The sequence below is a fragment of the Bos indicus genome, chromosome 21 (assembly GCF_029378745.1).
Source record: "Bos indicus isolate NIAB-ARS_2022 breed Sahiwal x Tharparkar chromosome 21, NIAB-ARS_B.indTharparkar_mat_pri_1.0, whole genome shotgun sequence".
Classification (NCBI taxonomy): Eukaryota; Metazoa; Chordata; class Mammalia; order Artiodactyla; family Bovidae; genus Bos; species Bos indicus.
In genome coordinates this window covers 60,354,602-60,381,253 of record NC_091780.1, presented here as the reverse complement: position 1 = coordinate 60,381,253, position 26,652 = coordinate 60,354,602, and the positions used below count along the sequence as shown (strand labels likewise).

Sequence of the window (26,652 nt, the reverse complement as noted above, 5' to 3'; positions counted from 1 at the left end):
GTGGGGAGAGGAGTTGGCAGCCAAAGTCCCTTCCCTTGTCAGTCTCGGTCTTTGTCATCATTATCACATCATTATCACCGATTGTCGTTTATCAATGGGTGCCTCTGCCAGGTCAGTGGGAGAAGGGCGGTGACGTTCATTCAGCTGCTATTAAGTGCTCGAGCCTGTGCTGTCAGCTTTCACCTTTAGCTTCCCAGAAGCCCCGAGATTGTGATGTAGTGTCCCCACTTTTCAATAATGAAATGGATCCCTAGACACAGCGATGGGCCAGAATGAAAGGAATTGCTCTTGTCAGGGCTTGAACCCAGGGCTGAGTTCAGAGCATCACTGGCCATCTCCATGTAGGAGCCTGGACCAGTGGAAGGGATGCAGCACACGCTATGCTTGGGTTTATGGCCTCACAGGGACAGGTATACATGTAGTCTAGCAGCCACACAAGTATGGAAGAGGTACGTCCCTAACATGGGTTCATGATACTATTCTCCTCCTCTGCAACCTTCCGTGGCTCCCCATTGCCCACCAGAGAAAAGCCAGCTCCACCTGACATCAAAGGTCCTCCACCATCTATCTACACGACCCTATTCTCTAGCCTCGGCTTCCCCTGCCAGCCCACCTCCCAGGCACCCATCCTCTCCTGTTGGCAGGAAGCCTAGATTCCCTGCCACCAAGCCTTGGTGCGTGCTGTCGCCTCTGCTTGGAATCCCTTCGTTTGGGTCTGAGTGTGCAATGTGAAGTGAAACGCCTGCCACCTTGCCCACGAGTCTCTTCTGACCCTCTCCCCCAGCCCCAGTCCCAGCTCCTGATGCTCCCTGTCTGTGAACAGCCCTGCACGGCACTTGCTGTCTTAGCACGCTATCCCTTTGCACCTTGCATGGTTTGGGGGCAGCTCATCACCCCGTGGTGGTGGGTCAGGCTTAGTTAGGTGAAGGCAAAGGTGATCCTTACGGAAGGGCTGTTGGCAAGGGCAAGTGAACGGGCCCCGGAAGCCTCAGGAGCACTTCCATCGGGTGAAACCCTGAACATTGGGCCAGGAGCCTAGGTGGAAGGAGCCGCATCCTGGGCACCCCACCCTGTGCTCTCCCACGGGGCTCAGACCCCCTCGGTGACAGTGCTGCCTCCTCATGAAGGCTTCTTGGATTGCCCACACCCCTCCTTGGAGCTCCACTTTTGTGGTCTTTTATGGCTCTTTTATAGTCGTCTGTGCTCTTGTCTACAGACCCCACCACAGCCTGCAAGCACTGGGTCATGTTTGTTTTCATCCTGGATTCTAGAACCCATCACATTGCTCAGTATAGTACCCATCCTAGTACTCGGCATAGAACTTAGCATAGTACCCACCATAGTACTCAGCACAGTACTCAGGAGAGTGCCCATCATAGTACTCAGCATAGCACCCAGCATAGTACTCAGCATTAGTACTCAGGGGAATGCCCGTCTGGCCTTGACTGCATAGAGGGAAAGCCCTCACTACATTCCCCCAGCTTTCCTGACCTGCTTCTCCTCTCACTGAGCTTTTTCCTCCACCCAGCCCCACCTAACTGTTGCCCTCACCTGGCTCCTTTGAATCAGAATTGCTTTGCGGCTGCAGTTCTGTGATGCCATCCCAGCTGGCTCGAGTCTCTTGGCAAGCTCTCCTGGACTTCGTCCTTGCTGGGGATGGGCTGTGGAAGAACCGCACACCAGCCAAAGAGCAGAATCACTGGGCAGCGAAGGAAGTGGAATCTGCTTCTCAAAAGCTGTTTCAGCTCAGCCCCAGCCTCTGGTCCCCAGGCCCGCAGCAGACCTGCCTCTGGCTGATATTCTGGTTTGGGGCCAGAGGTTTCTGCATCAGGCCAGGTGGGGCTTGTGAGCTGCCAGCCTTTGTGACCAGCTCCACTCTCTTTGGCAGGAGGCAACAGGCAAACCCCCCTGCAAAGGGCAGTGAATCTTGAGGTCTCCCACGTCCGCCTGGTCCAGCCTGTACCTCCCTGGCCAGAAATCGGAGGGCAAAGGTCCAGAGGCCTGGGGCAGTTCACATGCTCAGGACACTGGACATTGGGGGAGGGGCCCTTGACCTCACGGGGCCTTTCGAGGCTTGGCTGGTTCCTTCTGGTGTAGCAGAGATTGAACTTCGCTTCTTCCCCAAGCTGCTCGTTCTCTTCATTCACAGAGCTGGGTTCTGACTGAGCTTAAATTGGGCAGCAGCTGTAGAGGGGGCCTCATGAAGTGCTGCAGAGAATGGTTCTCTGCAGAGAAGTGTCTGCGGGTTCCCAGCACCCCGCTGGTAAAACTGGAATCACTATGGTGCCCATCTTGCCAGCTTAGGAGTGGATGTCCGGTCTCCACAGCTCTGGGTGTCAGAAACGTCAGATTCTTTTTTTTTTTTTCTAATTTATTTTTGGCTGTGCTGGGCCTTCATTGCTGCACATGGTCTTTCTCTAGATGCGGTGAGCACTTCACTGCGGTGCTTGGTCTTCTCACTGTGTGCGGGTCTAGAGTGTGCAGGACTCGGTAGTTGCGGCCCATGGGCTCAGTTGCCCCCCAGCACAGAAAAATCAGATTCTTAATTATTATTATTATTTCTAATCAAAATAGGTCTCCCTGGTTGACAAGATATTCATCCTCCGCCACCCTGTGGGAGCCCTGCTCCCGAGTGGTGTGGAATGTTCTGGGCAGGGGTTGGGTGATGATCTTACTTAGTCCAGAACATTCCATGGTGACCTTGGAGCCGCCAGTCACTATGGTGTCTCTGTCTTCCCCTTTGCTGTTCGCTGCTGAGCGGGACTTGGGGATCCCTGTTGGGTGTTTGCTGCCCCCATTACCTTCTGGACCTGCAAATCCTGCTGCTCCGCCTGGCTCCTAAACCCCAAACATAAGCTGTTTCCTTCTTTTGAGGAATCTCCCCATTCTTCACCCTGCAGATCCCAACCCCACCCCACTCAGAGCACACAGACACAGCCCTTGGAAGGAGCTTGCTTAATCTCACTCTTTGTTAATACCTGTAGGCGGGGAAGCCCTCTATACTCTCATGATTGTTATCATCATCATCATTAACCATTCTCATGTGAAAGTCACTCAGTCGTGTCCAACTCTTGGCGACCCCATGGACTATACAGTCCATGGAATTCTCTAGGCCAGCACACTGGAGTGGGTAGCCTTTCCCTTCTCCAGTGGATCTTCCCAACCCAGGGATTGAACCGGGGTCTCCTACATCGCAGGCAGATTCTTTACCAACTGAGTTTATCAGGGAAGTCTCATATTAAGTAACAAAAAGGATTGGGATCATTGCCCATTTGCACATGCATATGCATAATTCAGTTCAGTCACTCGGTCTTGTTTGACTCTTTACGATCCCGTGGACTGCAGTACGCCAGGCTTCCCTGTCCTCCACCATCTCCCGGAGCTTGCTCAAACACATGTCCATCGAGTCGGTGATGCCATCCAACCATCTCATCCTCTGTGGTCCCCTTCTCCTCCTGTCTTCAATCTTTCCCAGCATCAGGCTCTTTTCTAATAAGTTGGATCTTTGCATCAGGTGGCCAAAGGACTGGAGCTTCAGCTTCAGCATCAGTCCTTCCAGTGAACATTCAGGGTTGATTTCCTTTAGGATTGAGTGGTTTCATCTCTTTGCTGTCCAAGGGACTCTCAAGAGTCTTCTCATAATTGCTCAACGGTTCATAAAAGTATACTCAAGTATCAATGATCTAATTAATAGTGTTTTTAAAAAGTAATTTTATAACCCTATGAAGTGGACAAAGCAGGGTGTTGTTATCACCATCTCAGAGTGATTGAGTGACCTGCCTGGGGCCTCACGGCTATCAGTGGGGCAGCATGGTACAAGGCAGGAGGCCCTCCCCAACCCCACCCACAGGGAGGGCTCAGATGGGCCAGCCCACTGGGACATCAGTCTGAGAAATCCAGTTGCCAGCCTCAGGGAGACAGGCTGGGGAACAGCTGGAGCTTTAGGCAAAGGCTGTGCTGTCAGCAAATACAATCAAAAGGCAGGTAAAAGGTAGCAGTAACAGTGAACAGCTGTGGGGAGTGATGGAGTATCCAGTGTGGGCCAGGCCATGTGCTAATGGCTCTCCTATCATACAGGTTACCACAACCCTGGGTAGCGTAACCATTGTCTCCCCCCATTTCACAGCCCTACCAAAGGTCACACAGGTAGCTGTAGAATTGGAGTCCAGTTGTGTTTTGACTACAGGGGCCAGGCTTTATTTGCCAAACAGCTGGAATAATAACAATGAGTAATGACAGTAGCTGATGCTGATCAGAGTTGTACTATTTGCTAGATGTTGTGTGTCAGCCTTAGTCCTCCAAAAAAGCCAAGGCCAAGATGACATTAAATGTGCAAGAAGTTTAAGAGGGAATCATCTGTGAGAGAAAATGAGGCGGGAACCCGGGAGGCTGGGAGGGACCAGGTCAGTCCAGTGCAGGTCTGACCCCGAGTCCAGGAGGACAGGAGCTTCTTAGGCTGCCCTGCAAGTCTAAGGGAGTTTGGTAAGACCGTGGGGCATCCTGAGCCCATCCGAGGAGCCCAGGGTCCCCTAGGGACAGGCCTGCCCTCACGTTCCTATTTGTGGTCACTGGTGGCAGCAGCTGAGGGACTGAGGCCTTGGTGCCAGCTCTAAAGTCAGAGATAATTCTGGAGTCTCAACAGGGGGCCCTGGCCAAGCCTGCTCTGGGCAGTAGACCTGAGAGGCAGATTCTCACGGCCCCGCATCCTGGGACATGCACTTTGGGTGCATTTTCTCAGTGAAGTCTGAAAAAAAAATTCTGAGAGCTGAGTATGACTATACTCCCACTTTACAGACAAGAAAACCAAGTTCAGGGAGACAGTGACACTTGTCTGGATTTACACAGCTGAAAATAGGCCAGCCTTGGAAGGAAAAGAACTCCTATCATCGGACAGCTCTGGCCGGTTCTGTGCTAATTAATCTCCATCACAGCTCGCTCTCACCCAGACCCCTCAGCAGGCTGCCCAAGGTCACGGGAGAAGGGGCAGGGGCTGTGATTCGAACCCCAGCTCCTTTGGTCTCCATGTCCTGCCTCTTTCTGCATCATGCCACCATCTTCCCAAGGCTCTGGCTGTTGTCGTGTTGTCTAACTACTGGCTTCGTGTCCACAACAGAAAATATGCCAGCTGGAGCCAGAGGGCCGTGTGAAGGTGGATGTGGTGCTGCAGGCAGCCGAAGCCCTTTTGGCATGCTGCCACGAGGACCAGAAGACCGAGATCCTGGCTCGGCTGAGAGACATCAAGGCCCAGTGGGAGGAGACGGTCACCCACATGGTCCACTGTCACAGGTAGGGCGGTCGGGGCCCTGCCAGGCCTTCATCTGCAGGCCTGCTGCCGGCCCGCCATGCCCACCCCTGTGCTGGCCTGGGGCTCCCTGCCCGAGCGACAGCTCTCAGGTCCAGGGATGGCTGGGAACAGGATGCTCTCTTGGGATGTCAGCCAGCCTGCCTGCCTCTTTCTAATTATAATCGGGCTTAATGATAATAATAGACAGTGGGAGCCCATCGTGTTTTGCCCACAGTGAGTTCTTAGGAGCCTTGCCTGGTGTGCGCCCTCCAGCAGAAGGGGCCGAATGGCCCCGGGGGGAAGAAGCCCTGTTGCCTTGTTAGCACTTTAGTCCAGATTTTCTCTTTGTACCAGGCAGCCTGGTGGGGGTGGGCTCTGACCTGAGGTTGCTTTTTGCTCTGCTGGTTACTTGCTGTGTGGCTTCGGGAAAGCTCCTTGACCTCTCTGAGCCTCATGCGTCTCATCTGGACAATGGATATCATTAAGTGTTTCTTAAAGAAAGTTATTAGGAGGATGGCGGGAGATACAAATGTCAAGAGCCAGGCGCAGCCCTCGGCATGCAGGAGGTCTTTGATGGGCAGAAGCTACCAGCATCCTCTCCATCTTAATAAAATCAGAACGAGTGGACTGGCAGGACTTCCGTGCTTTCTGCTTTTCAAGCTCTTTCACTGGAATTCCAAAGTGGCTGGATGTTGGCTGCACCAACAGCCCATCTCCATGTTACAGATGGGAAACTGAGGCGGGTGCAGAGGCCGGGTGAGGCAGAGTTCGTGATGTGCCTGGGAGCCACACACAGGCCCCCAGCCCTCTGTCACTGAGCAGTGACGAGCCCACAGATTCTATTTCCTCTGCAAATGATGATATACACACACTCCCCATGGCAGCCTTCTTGGGACAGCTAGTGGGCACCCATGTAGTAGGAGACGGGGTGGCTATGTGCGGAGTCCAAACACCAGAGAGAGTGACTGGAGGACACTGCATCACTAATGGGAGTTTCGGGCTCGGATTTGGGGTTCTGGTGGCCAAGGGCATCAGCAGGCTGGGGGTTCTCAGAACAGGTCTGGAATCTGAGCTACCCCAGTGGTCAGCCCCATGGGGCTTGCTTCCCAGACAGGAGGGTCTTGTCTAGTAGATCTAGGGTGAGGCCTGAGAGGGTGTTCTTGTGCCCCCCACCCACAACCCTCCTGTACCGGGGAGGGGGCAGTGGTACGGACTCCCCGCCCTGAGCCAGGTGGGGGATGCTCACGGCGCCCGTGGCTTCCGCCCGCAGCCGGATCGAGTGGGTGTGGCTGCACTGGAGCGAGTACCTGCTGGCCCGGGATGAGTTCTACCGCTGGTTTCAGAAGATGACGGTGGCGCTCGCGCCCCCCGTGGAGCTGCAGTCCAGCCTGAAGGAGAAGCAGTGGCAGCTGAGCCACGCCCAGGTGCTGCTGCGCAACGCGGACCACCAGGCGGTGCTCCTGGACCGGCTGCTGGAGGAGGCGGCCTCCCTGTTCAACAGGATCGGGGACCCCAGCGTGGACGAAGATGCCCAGCAGCGGATGAAGGCTGAGTATGACGCCGTGAAGGCCAAAGCCCAGGTGGGTGAGAGTGATGGGCTGTCTTCACCCATCCATCCGTTTATCCCATCTACCCATCCAGCCACTCATTTGCTCTCTAAACATCTATCCTTCCACCTATCCAACATCTACTATCAACCTACCACCTCCCATCCATCCATCTCCCTACCCTCCTATCCATGTTTACCCACTCACTACCTATCTCCCCACTAAACTCCCAAAGCTCCCATTCACTGTCTACCCACTCACCACTGCATCCGCTTACCTACCCAACCTTCCATCTACCCACCCTCTTTTTCACCCATCAGTTTACAAACTCGTCCATCTACCTTCCCACTGACCTAACCAGATCTCCTATTCCTCTATACAGCCACTTAATCACTCAGCCACTGGTCTGTTCATTCACCTGCTCATCAACCCACCCTTGTGCTCTTCACGCACTCATGTACGCATCCATTTCTCCACCACCCACTGTCCGCCCTTCACCCACGTACGTGCTGTCTGCTTGTCACCTGTCTCTTCACCCCCATCAATCTTCCCCCTACCCATCCACCCAGCCCTCCACCATCCATCCGCCCACTGCCACATTATCTACCATCCAGATGGCCAGTGTTGCTCATGCTTAATACACATGTGGGTACTTAGTATGTGGGTGTTGACTGACTGATGGACGGTGAGCTTCACTTCCGCCTGTCTCTCCTCTCCTCTTCCTCCCTCTCTCCTCTTTTCTTTAGTCCTTCTTCTTTGCTCTCTTTCTCTTCCCACAATCCCTCTGTTCACTCTTTGTCCCTATCTCTCATCTCATGCTTTTTTTAAAAAAATTAATTTATTCATTTTAATTGGAGACTAATTACTTTACAATATTGTAGTGGTTTTTGCCATATGTTGAGATGAATCAGCCATGGGTGTACATGTGTCCCCCATTTGGAAACCCCCACCCACCTCCCTCCCCATCGCATCCCTCAGGGTTGTCCCAGAGCACCGGCTTTAAGTGCCCTGTTTCATGCATCCAACTTGGACTGGTCTTACCTCATTCTTGCCTTGGTTTAAACCGTTCATTGAGTTATTATGTTCAATTTTGTTTCAAGAAATTCTGTTTGGTTTTGTATTATGTCTGTTCTTTGTTCCATTGTCCCTTTTCCTTTAAACTTTGCACTCCACCCAGATAAGGATCGGAGAAGGCAGTGGCACCCCACTGCAGTACTCTTGCCTGGAAAATCCCATGGACGGAGGAGCCTGGTAGGCTCCAGTCCATGGGGTCGCTAAGAGTCGGGCACGACTGAGCGACTTCACTTTCACTTTTCACTTTCCTGCATTGGAGAAGGAAATGGCAACCCACTCCAGTGTTCTTGCCTGGAGAATCCCAGGGACAGAGGAGCCTAGTGGGCTGCCATCTGTGGGGTTGCACAGAGTCGGACACGACTGAAGCGACTTAGCAGCAGCAGCAGCAGCAGCAGATAAGGATGCTATCTGTAGGCATTCTAAGCATGCATATTTTACAGTCATCAGGCTGCTCAGGTAGCTGAAGTTCAAGCCCGATGCTTCTGTCTGTCTGGTCTCCTAACATGGTGGATTGTTTCTGTGGGGGCTTCGTAATTCTGAGCTCTGAGCTCATCCTATTTGAACCCCATCTGCAGAACCCCGTGGCTGGGTCTGGCACTCAGAGAACTTGTGTTTGTTCCAGCCAGGGTGCTGTGGGAACTTACCTTCAGGATTTCTGTTTTCATGTCACTAAATTGTCTTGGGGGTCCCTAAATCAAGTGGGTTCTCTGCACTTGAAGCCCCAGCAAAAATGGTGCAGAGGCTCCTGGCTGCATACTCTGAAAGGTAAATGTTTCTTCCTTTGCTTTCTTAGACAGAGCCCAGGCCGAAAGACATGTGCTTCTTTCCTGGATTGTGCTGGTGGGAAGGTTTTTTCTCTAGTCACCCTTTGACAGAGGGGGAGCCTCTGAGGGTTCTGCCTTTGGGCAGTGGTCTCCACCCTCCGGGACCCAGAGTCTTACCTCTTCCCGCAACCTGAGCAACCAAGGAGATGTCAAGCACACTTGTGAGTTTAGTAACCTGTTTTCTGGAGCACCTTTCCATCTGGTCCACGGGAAATCGCTTACCTTGGCATGTGGGGGGTGTGTGTGTGTGGTTCTGCATTTAAAACACACCTGCTACATTTTATCCAGCATTTCTGGCTGTGGTAGAAGGGTATTCAGGCTTCTAGTCTCCTGTGTTGCTGGAGCTGGAAGTCTCCTGGGTCCTTCAAGTTATGGGAGATGGTTCTATAATAAGCCCAGATCTGGGAATTTGCGAGCAGGAATAGGATGCTAGCCTCTGAATGCTTGGGGAGGGACCTGGGTTCCAGGCAGGCTCTGCTGCTTCCCAGCTGTGTGGCCCCAGGGCCGCTCACCCTGAATGAGGGTGCATCTGAGCTCTTTGAAGGCTGGAGAACATTTTCCCAGCATAAAGGATGACATCTGCTCTCAGTAGCTATGATAAAAAAAATAGCCACAACAATGGTGTCTGCCGCACAGCAGGTGCTGGGAGCCATTCACTCAATGAATGAGAACCCTGCCCCTGCAGCTTGGAGGCTTGGAGGACAGGCAGGTGGGTGGAGCTTGTCTCTAGGAAATGTTACCAGTTGGCCCTCCCTCACCGCATCCAAGTGCCTAGAGCCAGCCTAACAGCAATCCTCTCTCCAGGTCTGCCCCGCAGGCCCAGGCAAGGAAGATGCCTGCGCATGGCCTCCTTGCTGTGACTTTACAGGAAACAGGTTCTTGTGTCAATCAACAGAGAGCTACTCATGCAGGAATCGGAAAGTGGCTTTGTGTGTGTGCGTGTGCGTGTGTGTGTACACGTGTGTGTGGAAGGGACATACTTGGGGCACCCATGAGCACCAATTCTGAAAAATGATCACCTCAGAGGTTCTCATCGTCCCTCCAGGGGACTCTCCCGCCATCGGATCCCCCCCCCCCAAAAAAAAAAAAAAAATCAAAGAAAGCACAGCTCTTATTGGCGATCGCTTCCTTTTCTAAGTCCCTTCGTGTCTTTGACCTCACTTGCTAAGATCATGGCATCTGATCCCATCACTCCATGGGAAATAGATGGGGAAACAGTGGAAACAGTGTTAGACTTTATTTTTTGGGGCTCCAAAATCACTGGAGATGGTGATTGCAGCCATGAAATTAAAAGACGCTTACTCCTTGGAAGGAAAGTTATGACCAACCTAGATAGCATAGTGAAAAGCAGAGATATTACTTTGCCACCAAAAGTCCATCTAGTCAAGGCTATGGTTTTTCCAGTGGTCATGTATGGATGTGAGAGTTAGACTGTGAAGAAGGCTGAGCGCTGGAGAATTGATGCTTTTGAACTGTGGTGTTGGAGAAGACTCTTGAGAGTCCCTTGGACTGCAAGGAGGTCCAACCAGTCCATTCTGAAGGAGATCAGCCCTGGGATTTCTTTGGAAGGAATGACGCTAAAGCTGAAACTCCAGTACTTTGGCCACCTCATGTGAAGAGTTGACTCATTGGAAAAGACTCTGATGCTGGGAGGGATTGGGGGCAGGAGGAGAAGGGGACGACAGAGGATGAGATGGCTGGATGGCATCACTGACTCGATGGACGTGAGTCTGAGTGAACTCCCGGAGTTGGTGATGGACAGGGAGGCCTGGCGTGCTGCGATTCATGGGGTCGCAAAGAGTCGGACGCGACTGAGCGACTGAACTGAACTGACTGATCCTCTCTGTCTTCTTATGTAGTAAATAGAGAAGGTGTGTGTGATTGGGACCCCTTTTTCTAACTTAAAAAATAATCCACAGATAAACAGCAAGGTCCTACTGTATAACGCAGGGAACTATATTCAATATCCTGTGATAAACCATAATGGAAAAGAGCATGAAAGCGAATGTATATATCTGTATAACTGAATCACTTTGCTGTGGAGCAGAAATGAACACAAAGTTGTAAATCAACTATAATAAAAAAAATTTTTTTTAATAATTTAAGGGTGGGATACCACTGGCCCTTAGAAAGAACTAGAAGTCCTGGCGACTTCCTACATGGGCTCCTCCTTTGGTGGAACCCCAGGTCCTGGATGAGCTGCTGCACCTGTGCCCATCAGAGGAGAGTGGAGGGGAGCAGCTGGAACTCTTGTGGGTCAGGCTCAGAAAGTGGAAGCAGTGGTACACAGGAGGTTTTGAGTTCCTGGATGAGGGAGCAGGTTTTTTCCCCAAGGGTTTTCCCAAGGCAGAGCCCAGCTGGCAGCCTCCTGGGCTAGGAGTGTGGGGGCTCTGCCTTGTAAGGATGGGGTTGGGGTGGCGTAGGGGGAGCTGCCGCCTTGGCTGAAGCGCTTGGAGTTGCCAGATGAACTGATGAATTCTGACCTTAATGTGGAAACTGGGGGGTGGGAGGGGGTGTTGCAGGATGATTGGACCCCATGAAAGAAAGCAGTTTGGTTTGGACTTTGGGGCTGTTGGCTGAAGCTCACAGATGCTTGATTTTCTCTTTCTGGATGTCAGAAGTTTGGGAGCTCTGTTGTAACTCATGGAAGCCCAGGTAGCTCTTGGAAGGGGGCTGGGATGGGGATGGCAAACGTGGAGCTGTTTCTTGTCTGTCCCAGAGCAGGCTGCAGAAGGTTGAAAGGTGCTGGGTGGGGAGGAGCCAGAGCCGGCCCCTGCAGAGCCTCTGAGGTTATATTCAAGCTGTCATGTGAATGTGCATTTTGCTGGAGAACAACCATAGTATCCATTGGATTCTGGATGGCGCCGTGACCTTCAGAAGACAGAAGCTACAGAGAGGGGCAAACTTTTGCAACACCCTTACAAGGTTCCTCATTAGTAAAATAGGGAGTAGCCTTCCCACATCCCCTGACATCAGCCTCCCAGGCATACCCCATACCGGGCCTTCAGCCCCAGACAAAAGGAGAACACTCTGGCTCCATCCTATGCAGGGTGGGGGACGTTGCATGTCCAGTAGCCCTGAGGTTCTTGGTGACCCGGATGCCTCCTAGTCACCTGCTCTCTGCACATTTGATGAAGGCCTCACCTTATGTTAAAGGCAGATGAGAAAGCCACCCTGAGGAGGCAACTGAAATCCTCCTACCCCAGTGACGAGAGCCGTGCAGGGATCCCTAGAGGTCCAGGCCTATTCTCAGGGTGGGCAGGGTCCCTGGGATAGTGTCTTAGCCTGCTTGGGCCAGACAGAAAAGTACAGCATAGACAGAGCAGCTTTAAAAGCAGGAATCTCTTTCTCACAGTTCTGGAGACTGGGAGGCTGAAACTCAAGGTGTCAGCAGATTCGGTTCCCACTGAGGAGTCTCTTCTTGACTTGCGGACATCTGCCTTCTCGCCGTGTCCTCACAAAGTGGAGAGGGAGGTGTCTGCAAGCCCTCTGATATCTGTTCTTATAGAGGCACTAATCCCATGGCGAGGACCCCACCCTCATGACTTCCTCTGATCCCGATTACTTCCCAAAGGCCCTACCTCCAGATATCATCACTTTGAGGGTTAGGGCTTCAACAGGTGAATTTGGGGAAGCTGCATCTCAGTCCATCGGAAATACCGTATGTATTACTTTTATTTATTTATTTACTTCTGGCCGCCCTGGGTCTTCATTGCTGCTCATGGGCTTTCTCTCGGTGTGTGGGCTTCTCCCGTTGCCAAGCATGGGCTCTAGGGCACACAGGCTTCAGTAGTTGTGGCACATGGGCTTAGTTGCCCCACTGCATTTCTGGAATCTTCCCAGACCAGTGATCAAACCCGTGTCCCCTGCATTGGCAGACAGATCCTTAACCACTGGACCACCAGGGAAGTCCTATTAACATCTCAGCTTTCACCAAGGAGTTCTTTCCATCATTTCTTCTGCTAGTTAACAGGCCATTATCTTTGCCTCTAAAAATCCAGTTTTGACTTCTGATATGTTAATTAGCAAGGCCTCTGGTGTTGGTAGGGACAGGACCACAGAAGCATGGTAGGGGCCACTCTGGACTGGGGCCTTTGAGACCACCCTGTGGCATGGGGTGGATTCTTGACCAAGACAAAGGGCTGAGCCCGGGGATGAGCAATGGCACAGTCAGCCGAGAGCAACTGAAAGTCAGGAACGGACAGAGCAGGCTGGTTGCCAGGAGGCGGGGCCTTCTTGTTTACTTTGCCAGTGGTTTTCAATCCAGTGATTCTGTTTTCGGAGGGCCAGGCAAATAGTAGCATCCGCCTCCTCCCTGCCTCCCGGGGCAGGGGCCCTGTTTGGCATCTCGGCCAGGAATCAGGGCCCTTCCTGCAGCTCTTTGCAGAGGCGTGATTGCACGCTGCCCTTGTTAATTGGTTGGGTTTTGACATTCCTGACGACTCTGCCCACACAGATGGGTTAATTGTTGGGTCTAATGAGAGGAGGTGGAGTGCTCTCTCATTTGTCAGGCACATTCCTCCGACGTGGCCTGCCGGGCCGCAGCTGAATTGTGTTCTGTGATCTTGTTCTGCCTGGCATGGAGCGCGGCTGGATGCCTGCCCTACTCGGCCGCGTTCCTCTCTGAGCGCCTGCTCACCATCACAGAGGCTTTTGTTTACTCTGGATTTCCCCGAGCGCCAGCACCTCGTCCTTCACACACGCAAAGCCACCAGCCGGCACTTTTCTTGGACAGTTGGCTTCGGTACATTTATCACCGTCAGCGTCAACCAGGGGCCCAGCCTTTATTCTCTGCTTAGTATTCTTGACCCACTTTGTTTTATAAATGAATCTTCCCGTGGAGGGAGGAAGCTGGGAAGGATGCTGGTGGATGCACATAACCCCGGGAGGAGGAGGAGCCAGCGAGGGAGACCTGAAAGAGCCAGTCACCGTGCCTCGGTCCACTTTCGGAATTCGAGCAGCCCCACGTTTCCCATCCACCAAGCGCTAATGTTGAAGTTCTGAGCCTCACTCCCATAAGAGAATTTTCAGCTCTTTACTGAAAGACTTGGTCTTGTACCTTGATTTCCCCATCCCTGAAATGGGGAGATTATTTCTCACTTGCTATGGTAGTTGCAAAGGTTTAAATGGGCCTTCCCAGGCGGTGCTAGTGGTAAGGAACTCGCCTACCAACACAGGAGATGCAAGATGGGTTCCATCCCTGAGTCAGGAAGAGCCCCTGGAGTAGGAATTGGCTACCCACTCCAACATTCTTGCCTGGAAAAATTCCATGGGCAGAGGAGCCTGATGGGCTACAGTCCATGGGGCTGCAAAGAATCATGTATGACTGAGCATACACATAGCCATGCTTAAATAGCTAGAGACTATCTTAATAAAACATATTTTTAAAAATGGTTTAAATGAATCAGTATTTCTAGATTTGGTGAGGAGCTTCTCCACGGGAGGTGAAGGCACATACAGATAGCCAGGGAGGTTATTCAAATCCACGTGTCTATCTACCCTTCCCAGTTGAGAATTGTTGACTTAGCATCATAGAAGGTCAGGACCTTCCTGAACTCGGCCTGGCCCCATGGCTGAGAGCTGAGGTCAGCAAACTATGGCACGTGGGCTCAAGCCAGCCTAATGCCTGATATTTTTATGATCTGTGAACCAAAAAGAGTTTTTATAAAGTAAAACAGAATATTTCATAAATTGTGAAAATGGTAGAAAGTTCAAACTTTAGTGTTCATTATTCATTTGACTGGAATACAACCCTTCTTTATGGACTTGCCTGTGGTTTCTTGTGTCCGACAAAGTAACTAGCACATAAATGGTTGAGAAGTTGCAACAGAAATCATGTGGCAGGCAAACCCCGGGGTATCTACCATCTCCCAGAGAGAAAGAGTCTGCCACCGTCTGGGCCTGCGCAGTGATTTTGGAGTCTGAAGCTTGCAGTAGTGATCATGTACACAGAGGTCTTAGGGCAGCGCCGGTGCCTTGGGAAGTGCTCGGGTGGTAGTGATATGTAGTTGTTGCTGTTCAGTTGCTCAGTCGTGTCCGACTCTGTGACCCATGGACTGCAGCCCGCCAGGCTTCCCTGTCCTTCACTGTCTCCCAGAATTTGCTCAGATTCATGTCCCTTGTGTCGGAGATGCCATCCAACCATCTCATCTCCTGTCACCCCCCTTCTCCTCTTGCTGTCAATCATTCCTAGCATCAGGGGTCTCATCTTCTGTCACCCCCCTCTCCTCTTGCTGTCAATCATTCCTAGCATCAGGGGTCTCATCTCCTGTCACCCCCCTCTCCTCTTGCTGTCAATCATTCCTAGCATCAGGGGTCTCATCTCCTGTCACCCCCCTCTCCTCTTGCTGTCAATCATTCCTAGCATCAGGGGCTTTGCATGTAATTGTTGCCACGGCTGCATTCCGAGGACGTGGCAGGGAAAAGACCCAGCTGTGTGGTTGACAGACCCAACGTTGACATGCTGTGCTCTGCAAAGCCAAGAGTGTCTTGGCTGTTAGCTAATAAGGCAGAGAAGAGTGTCTGGGATCTTTGTGTCCAGTGAAGGGGTTGAGGGTCGGTTGCATCACATGCTCCCTACACACACACACACACACACACACACACACACACACAGAGTCAGGCCTGGGAGGCCAAGGACAGCCTGGGCTGGGGACCCTGGTGACCCGCTTCTCCCCTCCCACAGGACAGAGTGGACTTTCTGGAGCAGGTGACCCGTGAGCATGAGTGTTTCCAGGCGAGCGTGGACGAGTTCCAGTTGTGGCTGAAGGCGGTGGTGGAGCGGGTGGATGGCTGCATGGGGCGGAAGTGCCGGCTGAGCACCCAGGACCGTCTCTTGGCGCTGCAGGTAACCCCGCGCGAGTCTCTGCTGGAGGAGGGAGGGATGCTCAGGGCTGGTGGGTCTCTGTTAGGGTTTATTTACTAGGATGGGGCCGGGAGGGAGGGGAGCCCAGGAGATACAACCATCCCCACATACAGGCCCGGAATGAGGATAAGCATGGGATCTGGTATAGAATGTGTCTGGGGCTTCAGCTGCTTTATGGAAATCTCTGAGCCAGCAGGATGTTTAGACACCAAGACCGCGACAGCATGGTCTCACATGGGGACATCTGGCCATGGAGATGTCTTTGGCTGTCACAGCTGGGGGCAGGAGTGCCCCTGGCATCTGGTGGATGGAGGCCAAAGATGTTGCTAAACACCCTGCAATGCACCGGACAGCCCCCGGCAGCAAAGCGTTATCTGACCTCACATGTCAGTATGTGAGCATAAGAAACCCTGGCGTAGGCATGGAAATTGCAGTGGGGAGAAGCTGCGTCCACTCTGGCCTCCCTGACTTCCATGACCTCAAATGTGCTCTGACGCCCACTGTAAAGTGAGTGGGGAGATTCTCTTCTATAATGCCAGGACCACTTTATAATTTTTGCCACAGTTCTACAGCATCTGTACCGTTTATTTGGTTTTCTCCAGGCAAGAATACTGGAGTGGGTTGCCATTTCCTACTTCAGGGGATCTTCCCAACCTAGTCATCAAACCCACGTCTCACATGTCTCCTGCAATGGCAGACAGGTTCTTTACCACTCTGCCACCCGGGAAGCACGTACAAAGGCGTATTTGTCAGTAAAAAGGAATAAAGTGCTGTTATACAGGCCAACATAGAAGAATCTAAAAACAGTATACTGAGTGAAAGAAGCCAGTTTCAAAAATTAACTTACTCTATGATTTCAAATAGATGAAGTTCTAGAATCTTCTGGCATGTTAGACGTGCTCTGTATTTTGATAACAAAGTGAACTTCAAGGGCATGTGTATTTCTCAAAACTCTTTGAACAGTAACACTCAGGAGCTGCATAGATTTCCTCAGCTTACAGCGTGGCTGTGTTTGAACGAGCCCATCATTAGTTGAAAATATTGTAAGCTGAAAATGCATTTAGTATACCTTGCCTACGAAGCACCATAGCTTAGCCCAGCCTACCTTAAGTGTGCTTAGAACATTGCCATTCACCCAAACCCTTCTAACATGAAGCCTGTTTTATGATCGTGTTGAATATCTCAAGTAATTTATTGAATGCTATAGTGAAAGTGAAAAAGATTGGTTTACACTCATTGCCACTGCCCAGCATCATGAAAGAGCATCATGCTACTTATCACTAGTGTGGGAAAGGATCAAAATTCAAAGTGAGATTTCTGCTGAATGCATATTACTCTCATGCCATCGTAAAGTCAAAAAATCGTTAAGTCGAACCATTTTAACTCAGAGACTGCCTGTATTTTACTCCATGTAAATTACACTTCAATAAAAGGTGAAAAAAAGATTTTGAAGGTATTTTCAAGTAAACCAGACTTAAAAGTGTTTATTTAGGAAGTTTTATAAAAGTGTTTATATTTTTAAAGTTAAAAGTTGATGAACATTTATTTTGAATGAGAGGTTATATCATTGTTATGAATGAAATACCAGTTCTCATTCATAATTAGTAGATAACTATACAAATACATGTAATGACGCCAGATGGGGTCATTAGGTTCTATTTAGGTCTGTACTTTTGCCAGCTGAAGGCTCCAAGCCTGAGGCTGCCTCTGTCTTTGTTAAAAATGAAGATTAGGGACTTCACAGCAGGTCCGTTGGTTAAAGATTCCACACTCCCAATGCAGGAGGCATGGGTTCCATCCCTGTTCAGTGAATGAAGATCCTGCATCCTGCATGGTGTAGTCAAAAATTAATACGTAAAAATTTAAAATAAAATAGAAAGGAAGATTAACAAATGTCAGAGAGTGTTGAAAACAGAGAAGTACCCAACAGAGACTTTCCCTTTGACTTAATCAAATAGCTTGTAAATGACATGGGAAGGGAATTACATCCTTCATGTTATACAGGCAGGCAGTCCACCCCTTGGAAAGGTGCCCAGGCCCCAGCCCAGCAGTAGGAATTAGCACTTGGCATGATGTTCCCAGGGGCTTGGGAAACGCGGCAAATGTTTCCTTTTCCCCTCATGTTTTTTCCTCATCCTCTCCCCGCTCTAGGGCATTGCCAATGATTTTCCTAAGGGTGAGGAGTCCCTGAAGAGGCTGGAGGAGCAGGCCGTGGGGGTCACCCAGAACACCTCTCCTCTGGGTGCAGAGAAGATCACCAGAGACCTGGAGGAGATGCGGGACGTCCTGGAGAAGCTGCGTGGGCTCTGGGAGGAGGAGCAGGGAAGGTTGCGGGACCTGGTCAAGTCCAAGGGAGCCTGCGAGCAGCAGAGGGGGCAGCTGGAGGCCGAGCTGACAGAGTTCAGGAAGGACCTTCAGAGGCTGGCGGAGGAGGGCCTGGGGACCACGGCCAAGGCTGCGACCGAGGATGAGCTGGTGGCCCGCTGGAGACTCTACTTGGTAAGCAGAGTTTGGCGACACCACGGGGCGATCCAGGTGCTGTGTGTGCCTCAAGGCATCCCCACTTGGAGCTCCTCCATGTAGTGGAAAGATCATGCTACGTCTCAAGCACACTTGCTCTGGTTTTCTTGATTTTGGATCATCTAAGTTCCGAGTATAGTAGGCAAGTTGAGTGCTTGTACCCATTTTCCAGATGAGGAAACTGAGACCTAGAGATATTTTTTTTTTCCCTCTCAACACCCCCAAGATGACATAGTAAATTGGTGGGTAAATAAGAGGTGTATTGACTCCAAGTTTGCCATTTCCATCCCTAATAGTGGGATATGGGGGGGACACTTTCTGAGCACAGAGCAGGGACTATGACATCAAGGGAAGGCTCTCAGTGTAGGGAAGATGAGGTACGGACACAGCAGGATTTCTGAAGAGGCCGAGCAGACGATGCCTGTCCTGGGGAGGGTGGAGTGGGTTCCAACCCAAACACGGCATCCAATCAGAGCACCCTCCCCCTGTGCACACCCACCCTCGTGCACACTCGTGAGAGGTTTGGCTTGAGGACAGAAATTTTTCAAGTAAGGATTGCCACCACTCCTTTCTTTCCTTATTACATCAGCAGGCTAGCTCGTCAGTTCCGTTAGGAGAAATACCTAAAAGAAAAGCCCTCGGGCCTTACCTCCACTCCACACTGTTCTGTTTTTTTCTCTCCCTTCTAATGTTGCTCATGCGCAGAAATATTTGTGTGTAGATAGAAACAAGGTACACACACACACCGTAGCGCCAGTCAGCCTTGCAGGAGACCAGATTCACCTCGAGGGTCAACTTGGTGCCATGGTGGGAATTCCATCCTCTGTGGGATTGTCCTCCTCGGCACAGGGCAGGGGTGGTGTGGTGCAGCGGTGAAGGGCGAGGACTTGTGGATCAGACTACCTGGGTTCAAATCTCAGCTCCTCTCCTTGCCAAGGCTCTGACTTTGGGAAAATTGCTTTAATCTCAGTTAAACGTGACGTGTTGGTGATGATAACAGGACCTGCCTCTCACATTCCTCATGAATGCGTGAAGACAAAAAGTGCTCAGAACAGCAGAGAATCAGCACTCAGGGAGTGTATGGCTTTTACTAGGAGCTCTAGGTGAGGGACAAGGTCAAAGGGTGCAAACTCGGCAGGTTGGGGGGAGAGTAAGTTCTGGAGAGCCTCAGCAACACTCCCCTGTCCTGACAGTCACCAGCCTATGAAAGTCACTCATTCGTGTCTGACTGTGACCTCATGGACTATAGCCTGCCAGGCTCCTCTGTCCATGGAATTCTCCAGGCCAGAATATTGGAGTGGGTAGCTGTTCCCTTCTCCAAAGGATCTTCCCAACCCAGGGATCGATCCCAGGTCTCCCACATTGCAGGTGGATTCTTTACCAGCTGAACCACCAGGGGAGACCTGTGCCCAGCTATGATTCAGGAGGCCTTTCCCAAAGCAGGAGGCTGAACACATTCCCACAGGCGTTGTCTGTCCCTCCCGATTCAGGTGTCAGTTATGACCAAGATATGACTAACTGGAAATCAGTGAAAGAGAATTTCAGGACTTAGTAGAGGACTTTTCTACTTAAGCAGTGCTTATGTTGTAAGAAGCACTCCTGCTCTGTACTCAGCGCCTGACAAATGGTGTGGCTCCCTGTTACCATGGCAGCCGGGAAGTGGGTTCTCAGGCCAGCCGGTGTCCTGCCAGAGCCCATTCGCTTTCCACTTCCCCACCCTGCCTCCTGCTGAGTGTGGACCCTGCAAGAGTCAAGGTCAAGGTGGAACTCATCACTTCCTGGGACAGCAGGAAAAGGCAGCATCTAAATGTGATCAGGGCTTCCCGGGCAGCGCTAAGTGGTAAAGAACCTGTCTGCCAGTGCTGGAGAGACATAGAGATTTGGGTTCAATCCCTGGGTCAGGAAGATCCCCTGAAGGAGAAAATGACAACCACTCCAGTATTCTTGCCTGGAGAATCTCACGGACAGGGGAGCCTGGCGGGCTGCAGTCTATAGGGTCGCAAAGAGTTGTACATGACTGAAGCAGCTTAGCCTGCATGCACTCAAACGGTTGAGGGGCATGGTTCGGGGTTGCCGGGTGGAAATATCCTGTTGACTTGCTGACAACAGTAACTGCATCCGCAAATCACCTTTTATTTTTTTTTAATTATTTGTAGTTGTGGCAGGCAGGATCTTGAGTCTTCATTGCAGCATGCAGAACCTTTCTCTATCTTAATTTCAGCATATGGGATCTAGCTCCCTGACCAGGATTGAAGCCACGCCCCCCTGCTTTGGGAGTGTGGAATCTTAGCTACTGGACCGCCAGGGAAGTCCCACAAAGCATCTTTAGATCACTGTCTCCCTCAGTGCAGGTGGGAAGTGTCGGGGGGGCAGCTCCGACATCAGGTCCACCGTTTCCCAGCTCTGCAACTGTGAGAAAACTCTTAGCCAGAGTTTCCTTGCGTATAAAGTGGAGACACAGAGGACTACCCTCCAGGATCACAGCAAGACTTGAGTGAAGGGGACTCCAGGGCACTGAGCACATTGTCCCGGCTCCCTAGGTGTTAGTTATCTGTGTGATTCGGTGCCAGTCCATGGCCACGTGTTGAGGTAGGTGATGAGAAAGAGAAAAACCAGCTCATCAGAAGTCAACGTTATTTGGGGGTCACAGAGTGGGAACAGAGGGCGCAGGGGCTGAGCTCTCGGGGCCCCCGTCACTGCCCTGGACGACCGTGTTCCCCCAGGCTGGCCCACCCCCACGGCCCACGTTCAGCCCCCTGCTGTCTCAGAACCTCACCCCCCTGCCCCTCGGTGTCATCTGTTGCTGCAGGCAACCCGGGAGGCACTGGCCACGGAGGAGCCGCGGGTAGACCGGCTGCAGGCCCAGCTGAAGGAGCTCATCGTCTCCCTCCAGGACCCGAAGCCACTCTCGGACAGCGTGGTCGCTGCCGTCCAGGAGTACCAGAGGTACCGGGCGGGCTGAGGGCGGGCCTGGACCCCACGCTCAGGGGCCTCTGCCCATCTGGCACCAGCTGCAGCGGACTTGTGCCCTCTCGCTACCTGATAACCAATAATTCTTGCTCCTCTCAATGACTGGCTGTTATAGGGTCTCCCTGAGCTCAGGCACTAACCCCTTTCCGTAATATTTTGCATTCTGCTTCCAGAAAGAGACCTGAACTTCGCTTTTTCCTGTGCTAAGTGGCCTTTTCACTCATTTCCATTCAGTCTCCTTATGCAACTTTGCACCAGAGACGGGTCTCCTATGTAATGGTCCAAGGGGAGGGCGTTCCTCTAGGCCAGCATCGTGCCGCCACCTGCTGGCGGTACTGATGGAAGCACCTGGGCCTGACTTCAGGCCAGTTTCTACCTCCCGTCAGCCCATGGGCTTGGGCACAGACGGGGATCAAGGCTCTTAGCTCAGCAAAGACCAGCAGATCACATATCCACCCTGTGTAGAACTGGGCACAGTGTAAATTTGGAATCAGTGCCTGTTTTTTACTATGTGAGGCTCAGAGGGGTTTGGAACACAGCCCAATGGTTCCCATCTCTGTTGCTGTTGTTTTAGTCACTCAGTTGTGTCCGATTCTTTGTGACCTCATGGACTATAGCCCGCCAGGCTCCTCTGTCCATGGGATTTCTCAGACAGGAATACTGAGGTAGGTTGCCACTTCCTTCTGCAGGGGATCATCCCCCACCCAGGGATCGAACTTGCATCTCCTGTGTTGGCAGGTGAGGTTTTTTTGTGTTTTTTTTTTTTTTTTTTTACCACTGAGCCCCCTGGAAAGCACCCCCATCTCTGTAGCATCTCTCATTCCCTTGTCTGATACAGGAGGTTCCTCGAGAAGGAACTCAGGGAGCTCCCCCCTTGCTGGGTGTCTCTCACCCCACAGTGTTAACAGGCCACCCTTCTATACATCCAGAGCTGGGACCTGGTTCCCCCCAGGGTGCTAGTGGGCAGTGGGACAGGGTGGCTGAGGTCTCCTTTGCTGCTCTTGCTGAGGTGGCAGGTGCTGGTTATCTATGACTGGGTGCTAGATATTCTATATATACATATGTATATACATAATATATATATACCTATGGATATACATAATATACATATACATATGGATACACATAATATACATATACATATGGATATACATAATATACATATACATATGGATATACATAATATACATATACATATGGATATACATAATATACGTATACATATGGATATACATAATATACATATACATATGGATATACATAATATACATATACCTATGGATATACATATGGGCTTTCCAGGTGGTGCTAGTGGGAAAGAATCCACCTGCAATGCAGGAGATACAGGTTCGATCCCTGGGTCAGAAAGATCCCCTGGAGGAGGGTTCCGCAACCCACTTCAGTTTTCTTGCCTGGAGACTCCATGGATAGAAGAGCCTGGCGCAGTACAGTCCATAGGGTTGCAAAGAGTCAGACACGACTGAGCGGCTTAGCAAGGCATGGCACGTGTAGTTGGTTTATAGTATTTTGTTAGTTTCAGGTGTACAGCAGAGTGATTCAGTTATACATATATATCTATTCTTTTTCAGATTCTTTTCGTCGTAGACTATTATAAGTTATTGAATATAGTTCCCTGTGCTACACCATGGGCATTATATTTGAAAAATTATCTGTAGGAATTATTTGGGCCTAGTGTTCCCTTTTGCTTTTCACTTTCATGCATTGGAGAAGGAAATGGCAACCCACTCCAGTGTTCTTGCCTGGAGAGTCCCAGGGACGGAGGAGCCTGGTGGGCTGCCGTCTCTGGGGTCGCACAGAGTCAGACACGACTGAAGCGACTTAGCAGCAGCAGCAGCAGCAGTGTAATGGCATCTTACTCAAGAAGGGATTTTGTTTGCTTTTGTGAGTTGTTGGGGGCAGGCAGTCTGAGTCTGAGGTCTCCACAATTCCTCTTCGAGGCTTGTTTCTTTCCCTAGTCTGGAAGCTGGGCTGCATGTCTGTTGGAGGACTGGCTTACCTCCAGAGCACTTGTATCCGGAAAGCCTAGGCCTCAGGGTCCCCTGGACACCATGGCAGCCTATGGAATAGGGAAGAGCCTGCCCTGGGAGCAGCACACGCGAGGTGCTCTGGGAGTCTGGGGGGAGCTCTGGCCCCTGGACTGACTCACTCTTCTCTCTTGGTGCCCCTTCTCCTGTGCTCACAGAATGAAGGCCAAGAGCAGCAGGCTGCGCAACGCCGCGGCCACGGAGCTGTGGCAGCGTTTCCAGCGGCACCCCCAGGACCTGCAGCTGTGGAGGGAGCTGGCCCAGAGACTCCTGGATGTCACCGCCAGCCTGCCAGACCCGCCCTCCATCCACACCTTCCTGCCACAGATCGAGGTAAGCCTGGTTCTGTCGGGAGGGATGGTGGGTGCCCCTGGGGGAGACCACCAGCCAAATGTGGCATTTCAGCCATCCCCGCAGGGAAAGAAATATCTCTCGGTCCTCCGGGTATCTGGGTGGAGCTCACTGTAGCAGTCTGGCAAGTCCCACGTTCACACTTGTAATTATCAGGGACAAAAGTCACCCTCAATTCTTAGAGAAAAGGCGAAGCCTGGTGCCTGGTGTGGCCCCAGGACTCTGCCCACGCCGGTTCTCTTCCCGACCCTGCTGCAGACAGTCCTCTGCTGGAAGTCTGAGGATGTCAGGCCGTTATCTTTACTGTGTACCCATTGGGATGCATGTGACAAGGGGCAGAAAACCTGACTTTCTGGTGGTTCCAGAGCTGGCTTGATAGCTCAATGGTATGTTCCAGAACCCAGGCTCTTTCCAGCTCTAAACTGCATCTGCCTTCATGGTCCTGGGGTGGCTGCCAGCACTGCCTGTGTGCATCCTCACAGGTGTATTGGGCTCATGATATATGGCTGTTTGTCCTCGTATTTTCAGTTGACACATCTGAGCTTTTTCTCAGCATCCTGTAAAATGGTTCAATAGCATGGCTCAATAATTCACTTTAAATGGATGCAGAATATTCCATTTGGGGGCATGCCCTTTTATTTATTTTTTAAAGTAGCCATAATTCGATTGTTGAGGTTGTTTGCAATTTTCACTGTCATAATGAATGTACACTGAATATGTATGTACACTGATTTTTATTTCCATTGCTACCATTCTCCTCATTTTACTGATGAGGGATCTGGGCCAAGGAGAAGTGAGAGAGTGTGTTCAAAGTCTTGCTGCTCAAGAGAAGCAGAGCTGGGGCCAGAATGGTGGGTTATAGAGTCTTGGCTAACATTCTCAGCCCTGTTTTCACTTTGGCTTCTGGAAACAGCTTTGCGAAACAAGCAGAACGATTCTTATCATTTGACTGTTGAGGAGCCACTTGCTTGAGGTTAACACAGCCGTTAAGTGACAGGGCTGGCTTTGACCCAGGCCTGTCTAGCTTTCCCTGCTGTGTCAGGATATTGCCTCCTGTGCTTCCAACTGGGGCAGAAAGCAAACTGGGACCTTCTTGAGGCAGGAGAGAGGTCCTGTCGTTCTAGAGTGGGACCCAGGACTCCAGGGCAGGACTTTCACTGAGCAGTGGGTTGGAACACGTGGGGCCAGGACTTTGACTTACTCACCTTTGGAGTCTGTTTGCTGGTTGGGAGTGTGTCTTGCGGAGAAGGCAATGGCACACCACTCCAGTACTCTTGCCTGGAAAATCTCATGGATGGAGGAGCCTGGTGGGCTGCAGTCCATGGGGTCGAGAAGAGTCAGACACAACTGAGCGACTTCACTTTCACTTTTCACTTTCATGCATTGGAGAAGGAAATGGCAACCCACTCCAGTGTTCTTGCCTGGAGAATCCCAGGGACGGGGGAGCCTGGTGGGCTGCTGTCTCTGGGGTCGCACGGAGTCGGACACGACTGAAGCGACTTAGCAGCAGCAGCAGTGTGTCTTGCATCACGCCCACTGGCCTGCCTGGGCAGAAAGGATTTCACAGGTCAGGGCTTGAGCTGCCAGCCCTCTCTTTTTTGGCCACACCATGCGGCATGTGGGATCCTAGTTCCCCAGCCAGGAATTAAACCCATACCCCTGGCACTGGGAGTGCAGAATCTCAACCACTGGACTGCTGGGGAAGTCCCACCCCTCTCTTTTCTCAACTCAGCTTCTGCATCTAGCCTCAGAGCGGCTTGTGGATTGAAAGTGAAAGTGTTAATTGCTCCATTGTGTCTGACTCTTTGTGACCCCATGGATTGCAGTCCTCCCAGCTCCTCTGTCCATGAAATTCTCCAGGCAAGAGTACTGGAGTGGGTAGTCATTCCCTTCTCTAGGGGATCTTCCTGATTCAGGGATGGAACCCAGGTCTCCTGCCTTGCAGGCATATTCTTTTCTGTCTGAGCCACCAGGGAAGCCCTGTGGATAAGCAAACCTCCAGCCAAAACCTGGGCGTGGCTGGTGTGTTAGTTCTCTAGGGCTGCTGTAACAAAGCACCAAAAAGTGGTGCTTTTATAAAAAAAAAGAAAACAACAGAACTTCATTCTCTTAAAGTTCTGAAAGCTGGAAGTCCAAAGCTGACGCATCAAGAGGATCTTGCTGTCTCCAGTGGTTCTAGGGGAAACTCCTCCCTTGCCTCTTCTAACTTCTGATGCTCCCTGCCAGTTGCTGACATTCATTGCCTTGTAGGTCCAGCACTCTGATCTCCGCCTGTCATCATGTGACTATCCTCCCCCTAAATATCTCCACCACCTCTTTCCTCTGCATGCATCTGGATCTAAGTCTTCCCTTTCTGTAAGGGCACCAATCACTGACCTCATTTTAACTTGACTCCTCTGTAAAGCCCCTCTCTCCAAAGAAGGTTGCATTCTAAGGTAGTGGAGTTGAGACTTGACCATATCTTTTTTTCCCCCACCATTTCTCTTTTGAAGGTCACAATTCAACCCAGAACAGCTGGTTAAATAATAATGGTTGAGAAGATCTATCTTTTCTTGTGAGTTCAGTGAGGGTCCTGCACTGTGTTAAGTGCCTTTTAGGCATTTAAGCCTCATGACAGCCCCATGAGCTGGGATGTGCCTATTGGTCATTTACCGATGAGGAAACTGAGGCTTGGAATTACCCAGGTTCTCCCCGTCAGTGATGGTGGTGGTGGTTTAGTCACTAAGTCGTGTCTGACTCTTGGGATCCCAGGGACTGTAGCCCTCCAGGCTTCTCTGTCCATGGGATTTCCTAGGCCAGAATACTGGAGTGGGTGGCCAAGTCAGTGTGCCATCCAAACTCATGATTGCAACTCCCTAGCCTGAATTCTTCACCCTTGTGATATTGTGTCTGAGTCTGGCAAAAAGGGAATGAAGGTGGCCCCTTATCTCAAGAGGCTTGGCCTCTGTGTGGCTGACCGCAAGCTATACACGTCATCAGCAGGTCACCTACCTGGGCTGCAGCCTTACTTTTTCCTCTCCCAGCCCCATGATCAGCTCATTGTCTCTGTAACATCATCAGATATCAAGTGGAAGGACTCTGGCCAGCGAAGACAAAACCCCTGGCCTCCAGGCTCCTGAGCCCTCGCTGAGAGAAGCAAGACATGTTTACCCCCAAAAGCTGGTTGATCAAC

General features: G+C 51.3%; 1 protein-coding gene across 4 annotated transcripts in view; it reads left to right on the top strand.

Moving 5' to 3' along the window:
• Positions 1 to 26,652, top strand: part of SYNE3 (spectrin repeat containing nuclear envelope family member 3) — a 112,497-nt gene that overhangs the window by 47,868 nt on the left and 37,977 nt on the right. For 3 of the 4 annotated variants that reach the window (XM_070775645.1, XM_019983747.2, XM_070775646.1), the window contains exons 3-8: positions 5,114 to 5,286; positions 6,555 to 6,864; positions 15,415 to 15,576; positions 17,746 to 18,093; positions 20,924 to 21,060; positions 23,288 to 23,462. In XM_070775645.1, coding sequence (XP_070631746.1) covers positions 5,114 to 5,286; positions 6,555 to 6,864; positions 15,415 to 15,576; positions 17,746 to 18,093; positions 20,924 to 21,060; positions 23,288 to 23,462 — 1,305 coding nt within the window. Of the gene's footprint in view, positions 1 to 5,113; positions 5,287 to 6,554; positions 6,865 to 11,251; positions 12,391 to 15,414; positions 15,577 to 17,745; positions 18,094 to 20,923; positions 21,061 to 23,287; positions 23,463 to 26,652 lie in introns of those variants that run through there. The other variant, XM_070775647.1, reaches the window with a different exon arrangement.